This window comes from Panthera onca, chromosome C1 (assembly GCF_046562875.1).
Source record: "Panthera onca isolate mPanOnc1 chromosome C1, mPanOnc1 haplotype 2, whole genome shotgun sequence".
NCBI lineage: Eukaryota > Metazoa > Chordata > Mammalia > Carnivora > Felidae > Panthera > Panthera onca.
This window is the reverse complement of record NC_138346.1, coordinates 82,205,815-82,232,859: the sequence shown is the minus strand read 5'-3', so window position 1 is coordinate 82,232,859 and position 27,045 is coordinate 82,205,815. Positions and strand designations below refer to the sequence as shown.

At 35.7% G+C, this 27,045-nt stretch overlaps 1 protein-coding gene across 3 annotated transcripts in view; it reads left to right on the top strand.

Annotated features, from left to right (window-relative positions):
* EPC2 (enhancer of polycomb 2) overlaps nucleotides 1-27,045 on the top strand; it is a 122,326-nt gene that overhangs the window by 38,536 nt on the left and 56,745 nt on the right. For all 3 annotated transcript variants that reach the window (XM_060626439.2, XM_060626440.2, XM_060626438.2), the window contains exon 2: nucleotides 10,144-10,303. In XM_060626439.2, coding sequence (XP_060482422.1) covers nucleotides 10,144-10,303 — 160 coding nt within the window. The remainder of the gene's footprint in view (nucleotides 1-10,143; nucleotides 10,304-27,045) is intronic.

The window sequence follows — 27,045 nt, the reverse complement described above, 5'->3', positions numbered from 1 at the left end:
AGTTACTGTACTAACATTAATTTATAATAAGTACTATTTTTGTTACTATTATTGTTTATTTAGAGGCCTTGAGGATTTTTTCATTAGTTTTGAAATAGTTTTATTCAAATATATGTCAGAATTGGTTGTTGTTCTGGATTACTTTTGCCAGGTACTTAATAAGCTTTTTTTTTTTTTTTTCAATGTTGTGAAGAACTCATAACCTAAAGTTTACCATCTAAACCATATTTAAGTGTACAGTACTATGCACAGTGTTATGCAACAGGTATCAAGCACTTTTTCTTCTTGGAAAACTGCAACTGTACCCGTTGAACAACAGTTTATTTTTTCCTCTTCTTCCAGTCTCTAGCAACTACCATTCTACTTTCTATTTTTAAGAATTTGACTACTTTAGAGGTACCTGGCTGGCTCAGTCAGTAGAGCATGCAAGTCTTAATCTTGGGGTTGTGAGTTTGAGCCCCATGTTAGGTGTAGAGGTGTAGAGATTACTTTAAAAATGAGTCTTTTTAGGGGTGCCTGGGGAGCTGAATTTAAGTATCCAACTTCAGCTCAAGTCATATCTCACAGTTCATGATTTCAAGCCCTGCGTTGAGCTCTGTACTGAAAGCTCAGAGCCTGGAATCTGCTTTGGATTCTGCGTCTCTGTCTCTCTCTCTCTCTCTCTCCCCCCCTCCCCCCTTGCATGCTTGGTGTCTCTCTCTCTCTCCCAAAAATAAACATAAAAAGAATTTTTAGTAAAATAAAATCTTTAAAAAAAAGAATTTACTTTAGACCACACTTAAGTGAAATCATGCAATATTTGCCTTTTTGTGACCAGGACTGGCTTATTTCACTTAGCATAATGTCCTCAAGGTTCATCCATGTTATAGCATCTGTCAGAATTTCCTTCCTTTTAAAGCTAATGTTCTGTTATATGTGTACACCACATTTTGTTTTTCCATTCATCTGTTAGTAAACATTTGGGTTTCTTCCACCACTGGCTGTTGCGTGTAATACTGCACTGAATGTGGATATGTAAATATCTCTTCTAAATCCTGTTTTCAGTTCTTTTGGATATATACCTGTAAGTGGGATTGCTGGATCTTATGGTAGTTCTTTTATTAAGTATTACAATCCATGAACATTTTTGAATAACTTTTAAGAGTTACTTTCCTAGCAACTTTCAAGGAGAGAATACAGTATTTTTAACTATAGTCACTATGCTGTACATTACATCCCCAGAATTTATTAAGATTGTAATTGGGAGTTTGTACCTTTTGACCACCTTTACTCATTTTTCCCACCTCCCCTTGTAGTACTTGTCTGATTCTGGTATGAGGGTGATACTAGCCTTGTTAAATGAATTTGGAAGTTTTTCCTCCTCAGTTATTTGACAAGTGCTTGATAAGGATTGGTATTGATTCTTTAGATGTTGGCAGAATTCACCAGTGGAGCCATCTGTGTTGAGCTTTTCTTTTCAAATACCTTGGGATGTTTTTGATTATTGACTTAATATCCTTCCTAATTACAGGTTTATTTAGATTTTTTTATTTGTTATGATTTAGTCTTGGTAGGCTATATGTTTCTAGAAATTTGTCTGTTTTTTCTAGATGCCCTGTTTGTTGGTGCATAATTATTTGTAGTAGTCTCTTATGATTCTTTTTCTCATTTAATGTCATCTTTTTCTGGTTTGGGGGACTTTTTCTTAGTTCACATAGCTACAGTTTTGTCAGTTTTTTTGGCTTTTTCCAAACAGTTTTTAGTTTCATTAAATTTTTTTGTTCTATTCTCTATTTTACTTTTTTCTGCTCTAATCTGTACTATTTACTTAACTTTTGTAAACTTCAGGTTTTGTTCTTTTTCCTAGTTATTTGAGGTGTTGAGTTAGGTTGTTGATTTGAGATCTTTCTTTTCTAATGTAAGTAGGAATTTACTGCTATAAACTTCCCTCTTAATACTGCCTTTGCTGCATCACTTAAGGTTTGTTATGTTGTGTTTTCATGTCTTGAGTATTTTCTGAATTCCCTTATGATTTCTTTTTTGATCCACTGATTGCTCAGAAGTGTGTTCAATTTCCACATATTTGTGCATTTTCCAGTTTTCCTTTTGCTGTTGATTTCTAGTTTTATTCCATTGTGGTTGGAAAAGATACTTGGTATGATTTCATCTTTTCTTAAATTTTATGAAAGTTGTTTTGTGGCCTAACACATGATCTCTCCTGGAGAATGTTCTGTGTGTGTGTTTGAGAAAAATGTGTATTCTGCTCTTGTTGGGTGGAGTGTTCTGGATATGTATGTTAGTTTATTTGCTCTCTAGTGTTGTTCAAGTCCTCTTTTTCCTTACTGATACTCTGGTTGATCTATCCATTATAAAGCAGGGTATTGAAATCTCCTATTGATTGTCTTATTTTTTCTCCCTTTAATTCTGCCATTGTTTCACAAATTTTGGTGCACTCCTGTTAGGTGCATGTAACATATATTCATAATTGTCATAATTTTCTGGTGAGCTGTCTGATTTATCATTGTGTAATGTCTTTTGATCTAGGTATGGTCACTCCTGTTCTTTTTTGGTTACTATTTGAATGGAATATGTTTTTCCATCCCTTCATTTATGGTTATATATGTTCTTCTATCTAAAGTGAGTGCCTTGTAGACAGTGTATAGCAGTCTGTTCAGTCACTCTTCGTTGTTGTTGTTTTTTTAATCTTTGGGTTTTGTTTTTGTTTTTGTTTTTAGTGTTTATTTTTGAGAGAGACAGAGAGTAAGAGAAAGGGGATGGGAGGAGGGGGACAAGATCCAGAGCAGGCTCTGTGCTGGCAGCAGAGAGCCTGATACAGGGCTCGAACTCTTAAACCATGAGATCATGACCTGAGCCAAAGTTAGATGCTTAACTGCTTAACTGACTGAGCCACCCAGGTGGCCCATTTACTCTATGTTTTTTGATTGGAGAGTTTAATCCACTTACATTTAGAATAATTACTAATACTGAGGGACTTACTCTTGCCATTTTATTGTTTTCTATTTATCTTGTAGTTATTTTGTCCCTCTTTTCCTCTTTTGCTACTCTTCCTTTGTGTTTCATTAACACAAAGTGACCTGCTTTGATTCTTTTCTCATTTTCTTCTGTGGATCTTCCGTAGGTATTTTTTGTGAGTAAACCATCAGTATTACATAAAACTTTGTATAGATCCTAACAGTCTTTTTTAAACTTGTAAATTCGGTTACATAGAAAAGCTCAAGCTGTTTACATCTCTTTCCCTGCTTTAAAATTATTGGTCATAAGTTAAATTTTTTTTATGTTTTGTGTCATCAACATAGTTTTATGTTTAATACCTGTTTTTATGCTTTTATCTTTTAAGTTCTATACCAGAATTAAAAGTGACTTATGTACCACCATTACAGTATTCCAAGATTCTGTATTTGTCTATATATACCTTTACTAGAGATTTTTATGTTTTTGGATATTTTTGTGTTGCTCTCTAGTGTCTTTTTGTTTCAACTGGAAGGGACTCCTTTTAGCAATTCTTACAAGGTAGGTCTATTAGAGATGAATTCCCTCATCTATTTTTTACCTGAGTGGGTTTTTATTCTTTACTTATTTTTGAAGGGCAGTTTTTCCAGATACAGTATCTTGGTTGGCAGTTTTTTTCCCCAGCACTTTGAATATATCAGCCCACTCCTTTCTGGCTTGTAATAGTTCTGATGAGAAATTGCTGATGATTTTATGGGTGTTCCCTTGTACATGATGACTTGCTGTTCCCTTGCTGCTTTCAAGATTCCCTCTTTGTCTTTGAACTTTTGACAGTTTGATTACAGTGTATCTTAGTGTGGGTTTCTTTGAATTCATCTTTGTTGGCATTATTTGAGCTTTTTAAATTTGAATGTCCATATTCTTCCCCAGATTTCATTTTCAGGCATTATTTCTTCAAACAAGCTCACTGCTCCTTTCTCTTTTCTCCTTTTGGTTCATTAATGCATATATTGGTCTGTCATTAGTGTCCTATAAATCTCTTAGGCTTCATTTTTTTCCCCTTTTTTTGTTCCTCTGACTAAATTATTTCAAATGATCGATCTTTGAGTTCACTAATTCTTTCCTCTGCCTGATGAAGAATGCTTTTGAATCCATCTGGTGGATTTTTCAATTTAGTTATTGCAATCTTCAGCTCCATAATTTCTGTTTGGTTCTTTTTTGTATTTCCTATCTCTTTGTTGCTATTCTCATTTTGTCATGCATCAGTTTCCCTGATTTCATTTAGTTGTCTTTTTATGGTTTTTTGTAGCACATTGAGCTTCATTAAGATGATTATTTTATTTTATTTTATTATTTTTTAAAGATTATTTTAAATTTGTTGTCAAATAATTCACACATCTCCATTTCTTTAGGGTCATTTTTGGGAGATATATTTTGTTCTTTGAGCTGTATTTCTCTCATCCTGTTTTTTGCTATAATTTGTGCATTTTATTTTTTTAGTTTTTAATTTTTTAATTTTTTATTTTTTAAATGTTTCTTATTTATTTGAGAGAGAGGGAGAGAGAGAGAGAGAGAACGAGCACGAGCAGGGGAGGGGCAGAGAGAGAGAAAAAGAGAGAGGGAGAAACAGGATATAAAGCAGGCTCCAGGCTCTGAGCTGTCAGCACAAAGCCCGAAGCAGGGCTCAAACTCGTGAAGCATGAGATCATGACCTGAGCCAAAGTTGGACACTTAATCAACTGAGCCACCTGAGCGCCCCTAGTTTTCAATTTTTTTTTTAATTTATTTTTTGTAATCTCCACATCCAAAGTGGAGCTTGAACCCACAACCCTGAGAGCAGGAGGAGTCACATCCTACCAAGCCAGCCAGCTGCCCCTAATTTGTCCATTTTAAAAAATAGCCACCTCTCCCAGTGTCTAAAAATTGGCTTCATACCAGGGAAGACCTTTTTCCGTTCCAGACAGGGAATCTGGAAGCCCTTCCAGACCTTTTCTGGAGATACATCTTCTCTGGGCATGTGCACATAATTTCCTAGTTAGAGAGTGTTACTGGTTTTCTGGAGCTTGTAATCTTTAATTCCCCTTGGTCTCGCTGAAGTACCATACCTTCTTTGGTGCTGCAACAAGGCTCTGAGCTTGAGCTCTCTTTTGTTCTCCACCATTACCAGGCATCCAAAGAATGTTGGTTCATTCAGTCCTCTGATTTAGGGGAGACAGAAGTTATAGTCCCTTAGGCAGTTTCCCCAAAAGCTGGAATGTTGGATGTGCATTCTACTCTTCCCTTTCCCTCCCAAGAGAGTAGCTGTGAGCAGAGTGTTTTCTCCCGTTTGCACCAAGCACTGTCAGTTTGTGTCTGTGGTGGTGCAGAGTTTTGTATGCCATCTTGCTCCCTGGTGGGCTTTTTTCAATATGCAGATTCATATCTTCCAGACATTTGGTAGGGGGTGTTTTAAATATTAGTTCTGAAGGATGCCTGGGTGGCTCAGTTGGTTAAGCGTCTGACTTTGGCTCAGGTCATGATCTTGCTCGGTTTGTGAGTTAGAGCCTCGCATTGGGCTCTGTGCTGACGGCTCGGAGCCTGGGGCCCCCTTCAGATTCTGTGTCTCCTCCTCTCTCTGCCCCTCCCATGCTCATGCCCTGTCTCTCTCTGTCTCTCAATAATAATAATTTAAAAAATTAGTTCTGTTGCATTGTTTTTCTTCATCAGAGACTCCACTTATATGACTGTCTTTCCTTCTTTGTCTCTTTTTACATCTTACCATCTTTCTTATTCATTTTACTACTTTCTTTACCTGATTTTCATTCTCTTGGTCCTTTGACAACCTTTATGCAACACGTTTTTGTTTGAGTATATTTTGTACCTGGCTACTAGTAATTTCAGTCTTTGTCTCTTGAGATAATTGTCTTTTCTTTTTTTCCTGAGTTACTCAACTCTTCCCATTTTTTCCTGAGTCTTTTACCCTCCTCTCATCTTAGTTTTTGAGTTTCTGATTCAAAGATATTTTTCATATCCCTAGATGTTTCTTTGGGGCATATTTAAGTTTGGTGTATTTTTCTTGAAGTTTTTTTCTGTTCTTCCCTCATGCAGAGTGGAAAGAATTTATCATTAGAACCATAGTTGCATTTTTTTAAATTTTATTTTTAATAATAACATAGACTTCTAGGTTTTCTCTTCATTTTTGTAGTTAAGTGTGTAGTTCACAGTTTTACTGGTTCTGTGGTGCCCTCTTCTGTTTGTGTAGAATGATCTCCTTTTTGAGGAATAGGCAAAGAAGGACTTGTCTTATTCTAGCTGTTTCTAGCTAGTGTTTCAAAATCCCCATTATCTTGTTTTCTGCAGGACAGATGGGCTCAGTTTTTGTTTTTTTCCTTCTCTGCAGGGATTCAAAACTTGATCTTTTGATTTTGATCTCCTAGGATTTTGCTACACTTTGTTTTGTGCTGATGGCTTATTTTTCATTCTCTTTGTTATTGTGGCTTTATAAGCATCTTAGTCCTTTCCTGTTAAGTTTACTATTGTAGGGTGGTGAAGTAGATAAATGTAGTGATTCAGTTTGCTGTCTTTTGCTGGGGGTTTTGCATGTGAATTTTTAAAATAGCAATGAATAATCTTTGATTTTGTATGCCGCCTATCTCAATTAATACATTCTAAGACCCAACAAGTTGGGGCTGCTTGAGCTTGGTAAGATGGAATAGAGATACACATACAAAAATTCACATTTCAGCACTGCTGATTTCTGCCGATGTAGTCATAGAACTTTAATTTACTCCTCTCCAAAAGAAAAAACAAAATTCTCTCCTGCACTTTGCAAGATTGTGCTTGGTAGTATTTATATATGACTAAAAGTCATGAGTTATTTAGTTTATTTTCATTTTCTTTTAATGATTTATCATATAATTTCACACATTACTAGGAAAAACAGAAGGTACAAAGAATGTAAATATCTAGAAAAAAAATGTTTATTTAGGTATAACATAGTAAGTTTTGAAAGGTTATTTTAGAATGTCAAAGTAATCATAAGAAGTGACTTTGTGTATTGGTGGTGAGTCCCTTCAATTTCAGACGCAAAGCTTTTATATCACTATTTAAACTTAAAAACTAATACAGATTTATTTCAGAAAATAGAGAGCAGACACACACAGAAGAATATAAGACCCACCTAAAAAGGATTTTGTGGTATATAAAAGACTGTATTCTTCTAGTCTGTTTTCTCTACACACATATTCATTTATATTTATACATGTTATTTTATGATATATAAAATTATAGTATATATATAATTATATATAATAAAATTATGTTATATAAATATAAAATAAAAATTAAAAATTTTCATAATTCCCTACTCATTCCCATTTAGACTTCATGGGTTTTTTTTTTTTTTTTGGTGTTTAAATAATGCCATTTATTATTATTATTATTATTATTATTATTATTATTATTTACTTATTTTAAGAGAGAGAGCATTTGGGGGACAGGGCCAGGTAAGAGAGAAAGAGAATCCCAGGGAGGTTCCATGCTTAGTGCAGAGCCCAGCATGGGGCTCAGTCTCACAACCATGAGATCATGATCTGAGCCTAAATCCAGAGTCAGACGCTTAATCAACTGAGCCACTGATGAACATTTTATTTAGTCATTGTTGCCCATTTGTATTTCAAAAGTGGAGTTGGTGGGTCAAAAGAATGCCTTCTTAATGGAAAAGAAATCAAGTCATGCTTGGTTTTTAATATGCTTTTAAAAACCCAGGTAACCTCACCAACATATAATGCAGGATGTAACAGGGAATCAACATTATTCCTACCAACTGCTTGCCCTAATAAAGATAAATGAAAACTCTTCTACCTGCTTCCAGGATTTTGTATGTTTGTCACTGACTGTGGTTATTATATGAAACACAGGCCTCTAGAAGCCATATTATTATTGTGTTTTTCTGAGTTTTTAGTTTGAGAAGCTGTCTGATAATATGGGGAAGGAAATGATAGCTGAGAATTTATTTTTAGAGCTAAATTTGGTCTGTAAATTAAAATGGGGGAGTGTGTCATGGTCGGCTCCTTAATTTCTGGCTGCAGCTCTGTCATCTGCCAGCTGTGTTAAGAAGAGAGTCATCTATGGTCTATTTTTAAATTTCCTCACATGTAAAATTAAAATAATATTAAATCTTCGTCTATTAAAGATGTATTTCAGTAATTGGATAATACCTAAAAATGTTTTGTACTTAGAGGAGAAGGAATCTCTTCAAATCAAAAATGTGTCACCAGTTAGCTCAGTTCCTCTTGTCAACCATATTTCTAGATTACTAGAATTAAAAGATTTTTTAAAAATTTTTAATAGCCCATTCTAGTAAAGATGGAATAATCAAAGAATACTTAAGTCAGAGTCCTGAAATTTGACTCCCTCATGTAATTTATACCACAACTAAGAGCAAATAATTTGTTTCTTGAGTCTCATTAATGTAATAGTATCTATCCCTGTCTCAAAATTTTGAGGAGCTAATAAGCATAAGCATAATAATAAGCATGTGATTGTGGATATACTTTGAGAAGTATAAAACATTATATAAATACAAGGTGGCATCACATATTGAATCACTTTATTTGACCAGGAGAGGTGAAATGTCAGCAAGGTAATAGAAAAGTATAGGCTTAAATAATGCAGAAATTGCTCTTTCAAAACCTGGCTTTCCTAATTTCTTGATACTGTTTGTGGGTGTATTTGATCCTCTCACAATTTTTTAGTTAACTCAAAAATTGTTACTAATCAACTCTAAATTGATAGTAATATTTGTATAGGGAAGTGTGTTTAATGTTCCAACTTGGGATCCCACCCTATGAAGAAAATGTATTTCTTCCTGGTATGGAAAATGGAGAAACTCTTCAAATGTAAGGTAGCATCCACTTGCCTGTCACTTACCTCAACTGCTTGCCTTTTATTGAATGTCTCTGAGCTTTTGTCCATTTTGGACGCTGTGTTTTCTCTGCCTGGATTTTTTTTTTTTTTTTTTTTTTTTTTTCTCTCTCTTTTGCCTTGCTAAATCCCTATTGATCCTGAAAGTCTTAGTTTAGATTTTACTTTCTTTGGATATATTTCTCTATCCTCCTTAGACAGTCTTTCACTAATTGAGGAGACATGCTTGTCAAGCCCAAACATGATTGCATACTGAGATATCTCTCTTCTACCAGCTAAGTTGCTTCATAGCAGAGTCTGTCTCATCCACTTTTAACAATTCTGAGTAATAGGAGTAGTATCTGGTGTCTCCTAGATGCTCTGAAAAGTGTTGAAAGAATGACACCGATAAAAAAAATTCTTAGCCAGTACTCTTTTATCTTTTAGATAAAGAAATCACAGAAGCCATCTCTGATAAGTTGAGACTTAAAGGAATTTCAGAAGCAATCCATTTGGCAATTTAGGAACCTTAAGGAAAGGTAGTGTGGCTAGGATAAAGGATGGGTAGGGAGAAGTCAGAGAGAAATAAGGCCTTATAAGTCAGTGATAATTTTAACCTGAGTATGAAGGGAATTTATTGGGGAGTGATATGACCTAATTTGCCGTCTACAAAGTAATACTGCTTTGTTGGGAACGGCATTGGTCCCTTTTGTGGTTGGGAGAAAGTAGGCATTAAGTGGTAGAGGCGCAATAAAAGTTACTGCAATCAAGATGTATTTCATAGGAACTTTTGTTTAACCTTAGTTTAGAAATATTTCCTGCTGTGATAGTAATGTAGTCTGTTGAATATGGTTTTTTCTTTCCTTTTTTTTTTTTTTTCCAATTAGTTTGTACTGTTAAAGTTCAGGTGTGTAAATGCAGAAGATAATTAAAACCTGTGGCACAATTCTTTTCCTGTCATTTGCATGTGTTCCCGTATTTCTGGTATTGGTGCCAAACACCTCTGTTAATTTAGCAAACGGGATCGATTTTCTTGTAATTGAGATGTTAAATTCTAGTTTGTGAATATGTGTATATTTAACCTTTGAAGAAAATTCTACTTACTAAAGTTATAAATATCTAAGGTGATATCAGGATGAGTACAGCATTAAGGGACATCAATGGCAATGTTTTCTATAGTTCTGTGGTGAAGGAACTATTTATAAATAATTCTTAAAGCACCTTGCAGTTATTAAAGTAAATTTTAAATAGAATTATGCATTGAATTAACATTATTAAAACGACTTATGTTGCCTACTTTACATTTTCCAGGAACATCATTTACAGCGAGCTATTTCAGCACAGCAAGTATTTAGAGAAAAAAAAGAGAGCATGGTCATTCCAGTTCCTGAGGCAGAGAGCAACGTCAACTATTACAATCGCTTGTACAAAGGAGAGTTTAAACAGCCAAAACAGTTCATTCATATTCAGCGTAAGTTTGTTGATTCATTGTTTTCTGTTTGTAATTTATCTACCAGTGAATATCCTTTCTTTTCTATGCCCAAAGAGATTTTAATTTTTCAGTTCATACACACTGATTAATAGAAATGTAAAACATTAAGGAATAAAATCTCTGTATGCTTAACATCTGAATTTGCAGGTGGGAGATCATTTTGAGCATTAGTTGCATTTGGAACATTTGATGTTTATGTAGATTAGGATTTGGTGTGGTACTTAAACTTTATTATACAACTAAAAGTTGGTGGATTGCTGTACTCAAATTTAAGATTTATTTTTAAAGGCCTGGTGGCTATAATGCTGATTAGGGGTGAGTCTTCAGAAGTTTTTTAGAATTAGATTCTACCCCTCTACCTACGTCTAATTTTTATAAAATTCTGTTTCTGCCTCCTTGATACTATCTTATTTTTCTCCCCATTGTTACTATTTAAATGATCACCATCTCTTGCCTAGAACTGTTTCACTAACCTCCTGTTAAATTTACTATCCCTCCATCGCCTTTCCTTACCCTCTTCTAATATGCCTTCTCGACAAAGTCCACCAGCACCAGAGTGGTCTTCCTAAAGTGTCAGTCTGATCAAATTATTCTCTGGCTTAAAATCCTGCTGTTCTTTATTGTCTCCAGTAGTTTTCAGCTGATGGTGTAGACAGATGCTGATGTCTTGGTATCTTGTCTGATTGTGTAAGAAAAAGCCTTGGGTAGCTTGTTAAAATAGAGATTCCAGGGCTCTGCTTCAGGCCTACCTGTATGAGAATCATCGGTATGCATCCTAGTAATAAGTATTTTTAAAAGTTCCCAGGTAATTATGAAACTCCTCCAGATTTAAGACTGACTAGAAGATTGACTATTTTCTGTCTGTTCTAAGATGCACATTTTTTATTGGTCATCTTTGAAATAAGATTGCATATTAAATTGTTATTGTCCTGGATACAAGTCTAGTTTATCTAAAGAAAATTTGCTTTTGTTTCTGCCAAGCATTTAGGGAAACTACCAACATCAGACCACTTTAAAGTTTTCCCTGTTTGTTTTGTTTGTTTTTAGACCATACTGATAGCTTTAGTTCAGGCTACAGACCTGCTTAGAGTTCATTTCTCAGGGGGAGATTTTTCTCTCCTCCTTTCATGTAAGGGCAAGTTGAGAAATGAAGTTCCTTGCTGTTTCTTTCTGCATAGTTGGTTTATTTCTTTATCTTACACTGAGATTGTTACCATTTGGTAGTGTATGTTTATGCAGGAGTATTCTGTTAACCTTGTTAATAGACTCCAGCAGAAAGCTTTTTTTTTCTTTTTTAATAGTACATAAAGTCATAGTGCACCTTGTAACTGGTGGCAGTTTAGATTTCACAGTTCAGTAATAGGCAAATTCTCTACTTTGAATACAAGACCCTTTGTGATCGTTTCCCCTGTCTACTCCATTAACCTCATTTCCTGACTGCTCTTCCTCACACTCTCTTAGCCATAGGAACTAACTTGAAATTACTCATATTTGCCTGGTTATTTCACATTTCACATCTCACACTCCCTTGCATGTGCTAGTCAAGTCAGCTTTCACCTCCTGCAACTCACTGAACACCTAACTTCGTTCTGAAGCTTATCCTGACTTTTGTCATCCTACTTCTGTTTTTTACTTAATCTCAGTATCTTGTACATACCTCTATTAGAGGACTTGCCATATTTTATTACAATTATTTGTAACCATTCTTTCTCTTCTTTTAGACTAGGAGCTTCTTGAGGGCAAGGACTATGTTTTATTTTCTCTTCATATCTTTAGAGTGAAGTGCATGGCTTATAGATGCACAATAAATAGCATGTTTGTTGACTGAATTGTTTTTAAATGGCTTTTAAAAGGCTGTTAGGTATCACAACCATTTCCAGAATTTTTTTTTTCTCTTAAGCATTCAAGAGAAATATGATACAGCCATTATTTATGTGACTCTGTATTCTTTGAATCCCTTTAGTTTGTTGCATTTGTCTTACCTGTGTATCAGGAAAGAGCAGGTTCATAATAGGAATTTTAAGTATTTTTCAAGCCAAAGTATCCATTTGTTATTGTTTTGTATTTTAATAACACTGTAGCTGGACATCAGGACCATATGTAAAAACCATTCTAGAAAACCAAGAATGAAGAAGTTGCATGTAACCCATCTGGGTCAGGCACATTAGATACAGTAAACATTAAAATTGTGTAGGTTTTTAAATTTCATTTTATTCTATTACCACAGAAAATAGAATAAAAATAATAGAAAATTATTTTCACTTTCATTTTTTCTTTTAGTCTGTCAGTATGTGTTCTACATACTATGCTATATATAAGATCCTATTGCACATATAAATTTCCATACTCCTCTTTCTACTTATATTTTAAGTTTCCCACGTTTGAATATTGTCTGTGATTGTCATTTTCAGTGTCTACTAATTTTCTATCAAATTGCTATTTATCAGTTTGCTTACTTCTATGCCTATTACTGGCCTTAAACTTGTCTATACTAAAATTTAAACTCATGTTATCATTGAGATTTTTTTTTTTCAGGGAAGAGCTTTTTTTTTTTCTTTTTTTTTTTTTTTTCAAGTTTATTTATGTTTTTAGTAATCTCTACACCCAATGTGGGGCCTGAACTCACAACCTCAGGATCAAAAGTCAGATGGCTGTTCCAGTTGAGCCAGCCAGGTGCCCACCCCTCAAGGAAGGGCTTTTATTTATTTAAAAAAAATTTTTTTTAATGTTTATTTTTGAGAGAGAGAGAGACACACACACACACAGAGTGCGAGCAGGGGAGGGGCAGAGAGAGAAGGAGACGCAGAATCTGAAACAGGCTCCAGGCTCTGAGCCATCAGCACAGAGCCTGACGCGGGCTGGAACTCACGAACTGCGAGATCATGACCTGCGAGTTGAAGCCCGATGCTTAACTGACTGAGCCACCCGGGCACTCAAGGAAGGGCTTTTAAACATTTTTTTTTGAGTTCTGAAATAAAAGGAATTACAGAAGATATTGCTCTGGTTTTTCCTTTTCTTTACATGATAGAGTTGAAAGAATCTCCATTTGCCTGCCTAAGAAAAGACATTGCATAATTGCCACAGTAGGATAGCTTAGTTCAGGTTCATCACATTGTTTCCCTGAGCTTTGGCAGAAAACTTACTTTATTACTCCACAGTGCTACTAATGTGACTATTACCCATTTAGAGTTTTTCAAAGATTCTTTTGTCTATCGGATATACTTTTAACTTTGTATGATTTTTTTTTAAGTTTATTTATTTATTTTGAGAGAGAGCATGAGTGGAGGAGGGGCAGAGATAAAGAGTTAGTCAGTCAGTCAGTCAGTCCCAGTCAGGCTCCACGCTCTTCCCAGAGCCCAACTGGGGCTCCATCTCAAGTGAGCCCAAATGAAGAGTCAGATGCTTAACTGACTGAGCCACCCAGGTGCCCCTAACTTTTCCCTGTGTGTTCTACCACTAGGATACCAGCCTTACTTACCAAAATGAGCTGTTAGAAGTGAAGGTCTGTTTTTTTTTCAGGAGCAGAATTTCATCTCACTCACCATACAGCCCCAGAATATGGTTTTAATACAATTTTCTTTCCATTTCCCCTGACCCTTCATACTTTTCAGCTACAAAATAATGAGCTCCTTGCACCTCTCTGACTTATGCCATATATTGTTATACCTCCATGTTATACCCCTTTACTTCTCTCTTCCATTTGTTAGAATATAACTTATTCTCTACATCTCATCTCCAGGATTACATTTAACAGCCTTTCCCTGAGCCCCTCCAAGCAGAATTCTTGGCACTGTTTACCTCAAGCCCTCTTGTGTCATACACACCCTCATTGTAGCATGAGCCACCTTTGGTTGTGATTGTTTGCCTTCTGCTGTCTCTCTAGGCTATACCAGTCATTGAGAGCAGGGACTTTTTTTCTTTCAATTTCACTGCCTAGTATAGTACTTAGCATGTGGTTAGGTAAGCAGTGTAATGTTCGCTGAATAAGTAAACGAGTGAATAAATGGATGATTGAAGGTAAAAGTATATACACGTTGGTATTTTTGAGACATTGATCTTGTAGGACTCAAAATTGTACACAGGATCAAACATAAGAACAAAATTATTGGGCTGCCAGGGTGTTCAGTTGGTTGAGTGTCCAACTCTTGATTTCAGCTCAGGTCATGATCTCATGGTTCATGAGTTCAAGCCCCCGTTGGGCTCTGTGCTGACAGTGTGGAGCCTGCTTGGGATTCTCTGTCTGCCTCTCTCTCTCTGCCCCTCCCCCACGTTCTCTCTGAAAAATAAACATTGAAAAAAATAAAATTATTTGTGTGTGTAGTGAAATTGAGGACCCGTGTGGATCCAAGTTAGAAATGAAAAGTGAGCTCTGTTATTTACAACAGTGTCATTTTAGGCCAAGAAGGAGTTGGGAATTGAATGATACCAGTCTTGATATGGATGCAAGAACTTTGTTCCTTCCTTTTCTCTTGTGGTACCAGTTCTCCATAGTGACCCATATTGGTAATCTGAGGAAGTTATCAGAGCACATTGGAGTAGTCTTTCCAGCATCTTTCCAGATGGAGGCATCTTGGAGGCATGTGGTCTTGATACCTAAGATACTGAAACTGTTCCTCACTGGTCAGTTGTGTGACACATGCATAAGATGCTACCTCCATTTTACTTACTATTACAACAGATTTACTTTGGGTACCTCAACCCAGATGTTATAATTCCTTCATTCCTTTTGGAATTTAAGAACTTCATCAAATTCAGAACCCAAACTTTTCTCCTTAAGGAAATGACTTTGTTTACATTGCAGTAAGTTATTTTGATGTTCCATTATTCCTTTTATTTAATATGGTAATATTTTATAGTTGACATTAAGTATCTCAGAATTTTAGAACATGAAGGAACTTGAGATATTGTTTCAATATTGTTTCATAAGTGTTTTGAAGTTAATTTGTCTCTAGTTTTGAACTCACCTAAATGGTCCTTGAAAATAAGACTCCTTATCTTGTTTTGAAAGGAAAGGTCTCTTCCTCTTCTCCCTGCACTGCGCCTACACACACAGATCAGTAGACCATCTCAGCTGCTTCTTGGCTGAAAGAGGAGAGTTCAGGAGGAAGGATAGGTGGGAGGTAGCACCTCCTCATTCTCTGTTGAGCAGACAGAGGAACTCACCAAAAGGAGATTGAAGTCTGCTATTTGTATCTGCGGCCAGGATAGTAAAGCCCTAAGAAAGTGCCTGTCATTGTGTGTATACTCCTTATATACCTTAGTACATGTGAAGGTGGCTTCTTCTCAGTCTGATAAAGGTGACCATTGTCAAGTCTACATTAGGAAAAGAAGAAAAATTCCACTTATTCAATATAAAGTAGACCTGTATGTTCCACTAGGTTTTCAGCAAGAGTGAGATGGATGCTGGCCTAACATTTGGCTTCAGTCTCATTATCCTTGCAATGCTCTTTGCTATTCTTTTAACAAAAATGATGACCTTTTACCCTGGTGGGACACACATGTTTTGATTGGAAAATCCAAATGAAGAGCAGTACTTTGTTTATACAGTAAAACTTCTTGGTGAAAAGGATGATTCTAGGAACATCACTTTTTGTAAAACTGTTGCCAGGTATGTATAAAGCAGTTAAATTGAGCACACATCTCATGAAATGAATCACGCATTCAGATAAATAAATATTAGAAAAAAAGTGCCACAAGTATAGAAGTGGATTGTGGAGAACACATTCCAGGTGAAGCTAGATCCCAGGTTCAGGTGATTGGAGGCATGGTAACAGGGACAGTGAGCCAGGCCAGGCCTCGAGGACAACCCACATTCAGATCAACTGGCTGTAAGGATCTTTCTCCTCAGGATTGTGCTGAGTCTCCTTAGGTAAAGCTGTGGGCATGAAGGCTGAAATGTAGAGCAGTACCTGGAGAGCTACTAATCTAGGAAGGAGGAAGAAACCCAAAACTCAAAGTATTAAAGTAACGCCAGGTGTTTTGGGAAAAAGCAAAATAATCATTGGTGGTCTGGGTAGAGAGATAAAAATGAGTACAAAGAGAGTGCCCCTTGAGTCTTTATGCATTTATTTATGCCCACTATTAAAAAATTTGAAAAATTGAGGTGACTTTGAGTAAAATACAGCATCACAGATTAGAGACCTTGGTTAAAGATTCAGGAGAAAACAAAGAGGTAAATTTGATACATAGTAGTGCATATTTTAGGCATGATGTAATTAATAGATGAAGCAAAAAAGTGAGATTGGTTTTAAGGTGCATATTTCAGTGCATGTTTCCTGGCACTGAAGCATTTAGAACCTCCTGTGGGGCCACTCAAAGAAGATACTGTGATATAACCCAGCACACCAGATTTTGTTAATAGGTGTTACCAGAAATAAGCTTTCAGCATATTCACCTAGCAGGTAGCATCTCCACGGAAGATTCTTCAGTGACACCACACTGCCCTGAGTGTTGGCACTTTGTAGGATTTTGTCTCTGTCCCTATCTACCACCAAAAACTAAATTTCCTTCCATTTTACCCCACTGGTATAATTTAATGGGCTCCCTACCGATAAAAGTACTTTTTTATATGCTTATTTTCTGAAAATTTTAATAGAAAACTAAACTTTTCTTTCCACAGTTATGGGTAAAATGCTTAGTAACATAGCTGACCTGTACCGATTGCCGTGCCCGGTCCTGTTAGTGTTTTACATATATTATGTCACTTATGCCTCAAAGGTACTTTATGAGGTACTTTCTTTTTAAAGAAAGATTACAAAAAGAGCCCAAAGTAATGGAGCTAGCAAGTGGAAGAGTCAGAATTGGAACCAGGCCCTCTGGCTCTAGGGTGCGCCTGGTATACTGTTTTTCAGTCATGGCTCATGGTTCTAAGATGCAGATACTGATACATGTTAAAACAAATCCATTTCCATTCAAATGTGGTTGATGATAGAATCAACAATGGGAGTAAAGGATTTGTTTTTTCCATTAGTTTTGTGTGTATGTGATGGATAAATTGCAGGATAGAGGATAGGTTGTCAGCTGATAGAAAAGGAAATCCTGGGCTTGGGGTGCCTGGGTGGCTTAGTTTATTAAGTGTCTGACTTCAGCTCAGGTTATGGTCTCCCAGCTTGTGAGTTTGAGCCCTGGGTAGGGCTTTGGATTCTGTGTCTCCCTCTCTCTCTGCCCCTCCCCTACTCATGCTCTTTTTCTCAAAAATAAAGAAAGATGAAAAAGAATTAAATAAAGTGTTAATAATGCAGAAAAGAATAGTAATCCCAGGATGCCTGATTGGCTCAGTCAGTAGAGCGTGTGAATCTTGATCTCAAGAGTCTTGAGTTTGAGACCCATGTTGGGCATAGAGATTACTTGAAAAAAAAAAAAATCATAATAATAATCCCATCTTGCAAAGGTAAGCAACAGAGATAAAAGTTGTCTTCCCTTTTTTCCAAATTTGTGTAATGTGTATGTATATATATATATGTATAGGTCTGTGGTTTTTGCTTTTTTTTTACTTACTGTCAGTAAGCATTTTTCCAAGTCATTAACTAGCTTTAATAATTTTCAAAGCTATATAATATTACAAGGAATTTGTTTTACATCCTTCAGTAGTCAGCAGGAATCTAAGAAAGCAAGCCAATACTGAAGGTTTTTATTTGTTTACACTTTAATTAACAAGGAGTTCTAGACCCAGGATTATTTGTGGTTTTGTTATTAGTAAAATACAACTTTGTGTATTAGTAAATATTGGCAAATTAGTAATTTCATTAGTAAAATATAATTTGCATTTTAAGGAGAAACAGGATTTTAGGCTTTGAAAAAATTATTATTTTTTTTTAAAGCTAGTGCACAGTGAACTCTTTTTAGATAAAGCCTAATTTACTTCAGATGATGCTTTACGTTCAGTTGTCATGTCTCTTCAGGCTATTCTTTAGTGTTTTTGTGCTTCATACAACGACATTTTTTAGTATGGGCCAGGTATTTGGTAGAATGTTCCTCAGTTTGGGTCAGCCTGTTTCCTCATGACTTGTTTCAGGTTAAAATGGGGTGGTGGTGGTGGTGGTGGTGGTGGTTTTATTGTGGTAAAAAATATAACATGTTCTCTCTTAATTTGTAAGTCTGTATCACAGTATCGTTAACTATATGCACATTGTTGTTCAACAGATCTTTAGAAGTTTTTCATTTTGCCTTACTGAAATTCTGTACCCATTGAACAACTCCCCTGTTACACCCTCCCCTCAACCCCCGACAACCACCATTCTACCTTTTGTTTCTATGAATTTGACTACTTTAGTTACCTCATGTAAGTGGAATCATGTGTATTTGTCTTTTTGTGACTGGCTTATTTCAGTTAGCATAATGTCCTCAAGGTTCATCCATATTGTATCATATGACAAGATTTCATTCTTTTTTAAAGCTGAATAATACCTCATTGTATGTGTATATCACATTTTGTTTGTCCATTCATCTGTTGATTCTACCTCCTGGCTGTTGTAAATAATATTGCAGTGAACATGGGTCTTCGCATATATATCCCTTTGAGATCCTATTTTCAGTTCTTTTGGATATATACCTGGAAGAGTAATTGCTGGATCACATAGTGGTTGTATTTTTGAGGAACCTCCCTAGTGTTACACACAGTAGCTACAGTATTTTACCATCCTACCAACAATGTGCAACGTTCCAATGTCTGCACATTCACACCAAGTGTGATTTTTGTTTGGTTTTTGTTTGTTTTTTAGAGTGGCCATCCTAATGATGGTATCTCATTGTGATTTTGATTTGTAATTCCCTAGTGGCTAGTGATGTTGAGCTGCTTTTCATATGCTTGTTGGCTATGTGTATATCTTTGGAGAAATGTCTCTTCAGGTCCTTTTTTTTAATTGGGATGGTTTGTTGTTGTTTAGGAGTTCTTGTATTCTGGATATTAACCTCTTATCAGATATATGGTTTGAAAGTATTTTCTCCCATTCCATAGGTTGCCTTTTCACTCTCCTGATTGTTAACTGTGCTTTGCAGAAGTTTTTAAGTTTGATGCAATCCCATTTGTTGTTGTTGTTTGTGCTTTTGGTATCATCTGGAAGAAATCATAACTAAACCTAGTATTATGAAGCTTTTCCTGTGTATTTTCTTCTAAGAGTTTTATAGTTACAGGTCTTGTGTTAAAGTCTTTAATTCATTTTGAGTTAATATTTGTACATAATGTAAGAAGAAGGTTTGTCTTAATATTTTTTGCATGTGGATTTCAGTTTTCCCAGCACCATATGAGACTATCCTTTCTCCATTGTGTAGTCTTGACACCCTTTTTGATCATCTTGTGAGGGTTTATTTTATGATTCTCTGATCCCGTTGGTCTGCAAGTCTCTTTTAATGCCTATACACAAATTTGATTATTGTAGTTTTGTAATATGTTTTGAAATCTGAAATGTATGGGTTTTTTTTTTTTTTTTAAGTTTATTTATTTATTTTGGGAGAGACAGAAACAGCCCTAGCAGGGGAGGGGCAGAGAGAGAGAGAGAGAGAGAGAGAGAGAATATCCCAATCAGGCTCTGCACCATCAGTGCCTGATGAGGGGCTTGAACTCACAAACTGTGAGACCATGACCTGAGCTAAAACCAAGAGTCGGAAGCTTATTTAGCTTGGTGAAATCTTATTTAGCAAAGAGTCTCTCTAGTAAAGGAAATTAGTTCTTCATTGCCCTCCAGTTTATGTTTTACACGTTTGGAATTTTTCAAATCTTTTAGGATTTCTATTTCAAAACTTTATGATATCTGTACTAAGTTTATTTCCTGGTCCACTCAATGCTTTGCTAAAATTAAATCTATAAGAATATTGGTATTTAATTTCTCATGTTTCCAACAGTTTAGTGCGCTATGGAGATACATTCTTTTTCTTTGACTTATTTATTATTTATACTATTAGCTATTAATAGCATGTATATTTTTGCACATATAATTGTAGAATTAATTTGTACTGGTTAAACTAAGATACTGTCTGCATCCAGATGTCTAAGTGAGGCTTTTGCCCTCATTTTGTATTTGTTGAATGATTCATTGAGAGTGAATGAGAAAGAGATGAGGTCTGAACAGAAAGTAGGGGAGAATCTCAGGTAGAACGCAGAGATCACTGACTCAGAATATTTTTTTAAAACACAAAATTGTTTTCACAAAGTAATACGGTTTTATTTTTAATAGGTAATGCATTTAGATGATTTCAAAATAGAAAGTATATGAAAAACAGCCTCCAGTCACCCTCCCCTTATAAGAAACTACTTTTTTAAGGCTATGTTTTCTTTTAGGGTTTTGTTATGCAAATTCAAGCACTTAAGAATTTATATTTTTATACCCCTTTTACACAAAAGTTAACATACTATATGTACATTTTGGCACTTGATTTTTTTTTTTCTTTTTCATAAGAGTATAGTCTGGAAACTAGCCCATATCAACATGTAGAATGTGTCCTCATTTCTGTTTTACTGCTGCATAATAGTTCTTTGTGTTTGGTTGTGCAAGATTATTATCCCATTTCCTATAGAAGGGAACTTGGATTGTTTCCAGTCTTTTGTTACTGCAGATAGTGCTTCTGTGAAGAACTGTGAACGTACAGAATTTCATAAAGGTGTAATTATATGTATTCCAGAAATTGCCAAGTTGCTTTCTATAGGAGTCCTACAGTTTTACACTTCCACTAGCAATGCATTATAGTGCTATTTCATCACAGCCTGGTCAAAAGACTGCCTTAGAATTTTTTAATTTTTTCCAAGTCTGATAGGTGAGAGATGATATACCTCAGTGCATTATTCTTTTAAATAAACCTTTTAGTTTGGAAAAATTTCAGATTTATAGAAAAGTTGCAAAGGTAGTATTCTTTTATACCTCTCACCCAGTTTCAGTTTCCTCTAATATTACTATCATGCATTACTGTGGCACCTGGTGTCAAACCTAAGAAACCGATATTGGAACATCATTGTTGATCAAAATCCAGACTTTAGTTTCTCTTAGTATAGTTTTAATTTGGATTTCTTACTATGAATGAGGTTGAGTGTTTTTTTCTTTTAAAGGAGCCATTAACATTTTTATCTTCTGAATTGTCACTGTCCTTTACCCAAGTTGCCTACTGAGTTGTTAGAAAACAAGAGAGGAATGGTCTGAAGGAGAAGAGAGAAGACTAGGAGACTTTCTTTTTAAACCATCATTACATCATTTAGGTCCTATCTAATATCATTAGGCTGTAGTCCCTCTCTGATGATGGAAATCTCTCCATGAAACTCTCAAAGAATCCACTTTCCCATTCTCATAGTTTGTGGTTCCCATAGTTGTTATCTTTGCTACTAATTTTGACTAGTAATACTTGTTATTTATTTAAATATGAGTTTTTCAGAGTGGGAGAGGGATATAGTTGGCTAGTCAGCGGAAGGACTAAAAATAATCCTGATTATAGTATAAACCTGGTTTGGTTTTTTTGTTTGTTTGTTTGTTTGTTTGTTTGTTTGTTTTGGAGGGAGCAGTAGAGAGACTTGGATCAGCATGTGATCTTATAGAAATGGTCTTGGTCTCTTCTGCACTTTGCTTTATTTGTACATTGGGTAAGGAATGTAAGTAAGGTCTGTAGCTGAGTCTTACAATTGTAGGAAATCTTGGAGACTTAAAGTCAAGAGTTCTGGCTATATCTGCATTCATGATCTCTTGGTACTCTATTGAGAACTGCTGAGCTTGGAGGCTATTAGAACCTTGGAGAGCTCCAAGCAGAGGCGATGTTGCTTCCGAACTTTGAGATACACTAAGCTCTCATCAGCTGTCTTTGAAAGTTACTTGCAGTCTGAGACCTTAAAAATTTACAAATTTTAAAAATTCAGCGTATTTAAAATTAGGCATAAGTAAAGTTTATGATCTTTAAGAGCAAAGACTTTGGTTTAGATCAGAGGTTCTCATAAAGTTGCTCATCATCACTTGGGAACTTGTTAAAAATGGAAATTAGCAAGCCCTCCTCTAGATCTGCTGAGTCAGAAACTGGTGGTCAAGTTCAACAATCTGTTTTAACAAGCCATCCAGATAATTCTGGTGAATGTTAAAGTTTGAGAAACACTGGTTTAAAGGCTTGGATGATACTCATGTAAAGGAGAAACTTGTGAGCGTTTGTCAGATCCCTGGACTTCCTTAGGGTTAAGAAGTATGTATGGAATCCCAGGAAGGTGTTTTATTTGAACTGCTTCCTAGTTCATAGGTCTACCTAGTCAGAGCCCACTTTAATGTATACTAGGTTCTATTTAACTGAGGTTTAGGTAGGTATACGATAGCATTGCTGATGTAAGACTTGTAAAACTGTTCAATTCTGCTTTTTTTAAAAAATAATACACGTTATATATGTGCATGCAGCTTCATGGCTGTATAGTTCTGAATCCTTATTCTGCTATATAAAGGTTGATTTGGATCATAGAGCCCTCTATCCAGACTCATTATTGATAATTTCTATCTCTTGTAGTTAAGCATATTCCCTGTCTATATTTCTGCTCTTCTCTCTGGGATGTCCTTGTATCTACCTTTTTTTATGCCTTATGGCACTGATATCTATTCCAGTTTAGAAGGGAGCCTGTCATACATGTTGTACTTGAGGTACAGACAGTATTGGTTGTTACCGGGTTCATTGGATCAATAAACATAATTTTGAAAAGTTGTATGGAAAGGAAATGCAGAGTTGGAAGAAGAGATACACCAATGAGTTTATAAGTAAATGGCACTCTTAGAAAGTGGTGTTGTTAATACTTTCAAAGAAGGGCCTTGGCAAACAAGGTGCACTTGTACCTAGGTCTTGTTTTGTTGCCTGAACTAAAGGGATCAGATATTGGCAAATAGTTTCCAGAAGTTAACACTTAGGAAGTTTAAAGATGCGTGAAAGTAGGGGCTTAGTTTATACAAATGAGGGTTGCTTCCTTTTACAATAAAAAAGTACCATTGATAATTCATAGGTAAATGTTGGAAGTGTTCTTGACCTGAAATAACTTTTAAGTAAAAAACTCTATTATAGAGTTTTTTCTCTTTTTAATTTTTAATGTTTGTTTTTTAACAAATCCTTGAGTACCTAATACATTTGGTTCACAACAGCTGGTTTGATATGCATGATATTTGCTTATTAAATGTAATTTATAAGCTTAAACATTTAAGTCCAAAGTGGAACAAAAACAGTCTTTCGATTTATCTATATTTTTGCTCCCTTTGAAATTCAAAGAATTTTTCATTACTGCTGTTATGATTAGAAGGGTTTAATTTCATGTCTGTGGTGTAATGGGGTAAGTTCTGAGCCCTATGAATCAAAACCCTAAAACCTATGCTCAACACACCAAGGTTCTTAACCTCTCACAGTTTTCTGATCTGTAAGATAAGGTATTTCCAGCTCTAAATTATGTTACTTTTTAAATTGTCTTAACATGTAAATTAGCTGATACATCTGATCTTTACCTTACTTTTTTTGTTTTGCATTGTTTTTTAATATGACTCCAGCGCTGGTTTGTTAGAAAGAGAAAAAGGTGGTAGGGAAGAGGAAAGAGGAAGATTTGAAAGAGGGAAAAAAATTAAGAATAGATTTCAGGAATAAGAAAAAACTTCCTAAAAATGAAAACTATCTAGATTTTACTTTATGATGCTGAGATTTTTACTTTATTAAAATATTGCTTGAGTAACCTTATTTAGTTATATAATTTTCTCCCACACCTGGTGTTTTTCCACCAACATGAGGAAAAGGAATCATGTGATTAATTGAACTGGGTTCTGGTCTGTGACTACCCTTAGGAACTGTGAATTTTTAAGACTTTTACCTCTGTTTACTAGAAAAGAGTAACTGCTATATAATTTGAGTAAAGCTAATTAGAGTCTAGATATCCCAGCATATCTCTGTTTGTTCTAGTTTTTTTCTTCTTGACAAATTGCACATAGGTTTAAAAAAAAAAAAAAAATTCTCAGGAAGCATTTAATCTGGGCATCCATAGTCCTCCTTTCTATTGTTAGTACCTAGCAAATTATAGACCCTCAACAGTACATGTTCAGTTCTGAGAAAAATCAGCTTGTAAGGAAAGGACTCTGAAAGAGTAGTAATAAATACTGTCTCCATATTCACTACCTTTAGTGTTTGCAGTCTCTTTATTTATATTTTATATTACAGTCTCTTTATTTTCTTTGATTCCTGTCCAGAACACAAGGAACTTTAGGTTAAAAATGTTTCCTAATAAAAATGGAGTAATTTTGATGCTAAAAAATTTTAAATCAGGAATTGTTATTCTCATTTATATCACATTATCCATTTGTAAAACTGTTTTAAATCTGAATTTTGCTTACAGTGCGCTGCTATATCAAATTAGAATATGTGTGTGCATGAGTGAATTTTTAGGTGAAAACTTTTTTTTTTTTTAATTTCAAAGTAAATGTGACTATTAGAAGTGTGAGGGAAGAAAGTATATAAGACAGATATTGACTTAAGGTTGGAAACAACTGTCAAGCAATACATCTGTCTGCCCCTTCACTGGAAATATTCAAGCTGGATTTGACAGCCTACCCCCAACCCCACTCCCACCTTGTTTTATAACTGTAATTATTTTAAACAATTTTCAATCACATTAACTATTGGGTTTTTGTTAGATTATTTTTTCCTTAATAGACTACTTTATTACAACTAAGATGAGAGGGAGGAGGTCTCCCTCTTCTGGGCTTTGATCTTCCATAGATCAAACTCCCAACTTCTTGCTCTCCAGAACATAGCTATCAGCTTAGCCAGTTGGCCACGTTGGCCAGACCCTCAAACATGATGGCCTCAAGAGGCTTTTTCTGCCCTGGAGGAGGAACTTCTTCAGAAATTTTTGTTCTTAAAATTTGTTTAATGTTTATTTTTGAAAGGGGTGGGGGGGGGAGGGAGAGAATCCCAAGCAGGCTCCGTGCTGTCAGCATAGAGCCCAATGAGGGGCTCAGACTCAGCAGTCACAAGATCATGACCTGAGCCGAAATCAAGAATCAGACACTAAACCAACTGAACCACCCAGGCATCCCAGAAGTTTTTATTCTTAATTATATTTTTTGTTGTTGTTTTTGTTTGTTTGTTTGTTTGTTTGTTTGTTTATACTGTTTAAAATGTCTTCAGGAGTCAGCATTGCCCCTAATGGTTCAGGGACAGTGCAAGTGAGGATTGTATCATTGCTAGGTATTGTATGCTGTTGATGAGCACAGTGCAGTTTCTCTTGGGTCTTGGTGCAGAGCAGTTTATTACTAAATGCATTGTAGACCACACAGATGACCCTAGTTTGCCCATTGTTTGGACGAATGCTCATTACTGTACTCTGGGTGGAAAGAAGAAATGCAGAGGCAGTGCTATTATACACTCCTGTCCATCCCTCTGCAAGTTTTTGAAGGTGAGGATATGTACATAGGTGACCAATATATAGAGCTTCTTTGGCGAATCTTTATATTAATGGTGTTTTCTGAACAAACGTACCCATATGTGGTAGGGTACATTCCTGTTTCTTCAAACCAGACAGCTTTGTTGAACGTGTTAGCAGTGCACACGTCTAGTATTTCCATCTCCTTCACAGTGAGTTTTTTAGATCACTTAATATGTGGGGTGCGTGTTCTATGGTCATGTTTGTGAACATTGATAGTGTATCCTCTGGTCAGCTCTCTCTCTTTTTTTTTTTTTTTTTTTTTTTTAATTTTTTTAATGTTTATTTATTTTTGAGACAGAGACAGAGCATGAACAGGGGAGGGGTAGAGAGAGAGAGGGAGACACAGAATCCGAAGCAGGCTCCAGGCTCTGAGCTGTCAGCACAGAACCCGACGTGGGGCTTGAACTCCGTAGCCATGAGATCATGGCCTGAGCCGAAGTCAAACACTCCACCAACTGAGCCACCCAGGCGCCCTGTGGTCAACTGTCTTTTTGATAGCAGAATGGCTTTCTTTTTTTTTCTCTTTGCTGGAGCCATGCCGCATGGGACCTGGTAGAGGAGGAAGAACAAGAGGGATTATTGACAAAATTCTTTTAAGGGTTTGCTCCTTTGAAAGGGATATTAAATTGTTTTCATCAATTGCACACAGTATCCAGCAGTGGTATAAGCCCCTTCTAAAGAACTAAAGTTCAGAAATGTGTACCTAAATTTACCTCTTTATTGCAAGTAACCAAAAGAAGGGTGACATTTGGCTAAACTACTCATCTGAATCAGAGGATAGAAAAAAGTTCAACTAGATATGATCAAGTAATTCAAAGGATATAGGGTAACACTTCGTTGGACTATGAACAAACAGTGTTCTAAGCCCAGTGACCATAAGGTTCACTGTGTGAGGAAAACCATGATGGACAAAAAGTTCTTTTCCCTCTCCAGGAGTGTTTGCAAGCAATAGTCAATACTATCATACTTAAAATGAAGGACGTGGAAGCCTCTAGGACAGGGATACATATCTTCATCTACTGTACGTATCTCTCTACCTGATCCATTTAGTAAGCACTTAATAAATAGAATTAGTGCTAGGCCATGAATTTTGTATGTTTTACAAACATCGTTTGATTCACTCTGTAAACGGTTCCTGTGATACACGTAAGAGATACGTATTATTTCTAGGTAGCACTAATTATCTCCTTATTTTTGGCAACATAACAAGGAATGTTAGTAGGAAATTATGGAATAAACCCTTTGGGTTCTTCTGGTGATGGGTGGTGGTGATGATTGCACAGCAGTGTGAATATCCTTAATACCACTAGACTGTTACACT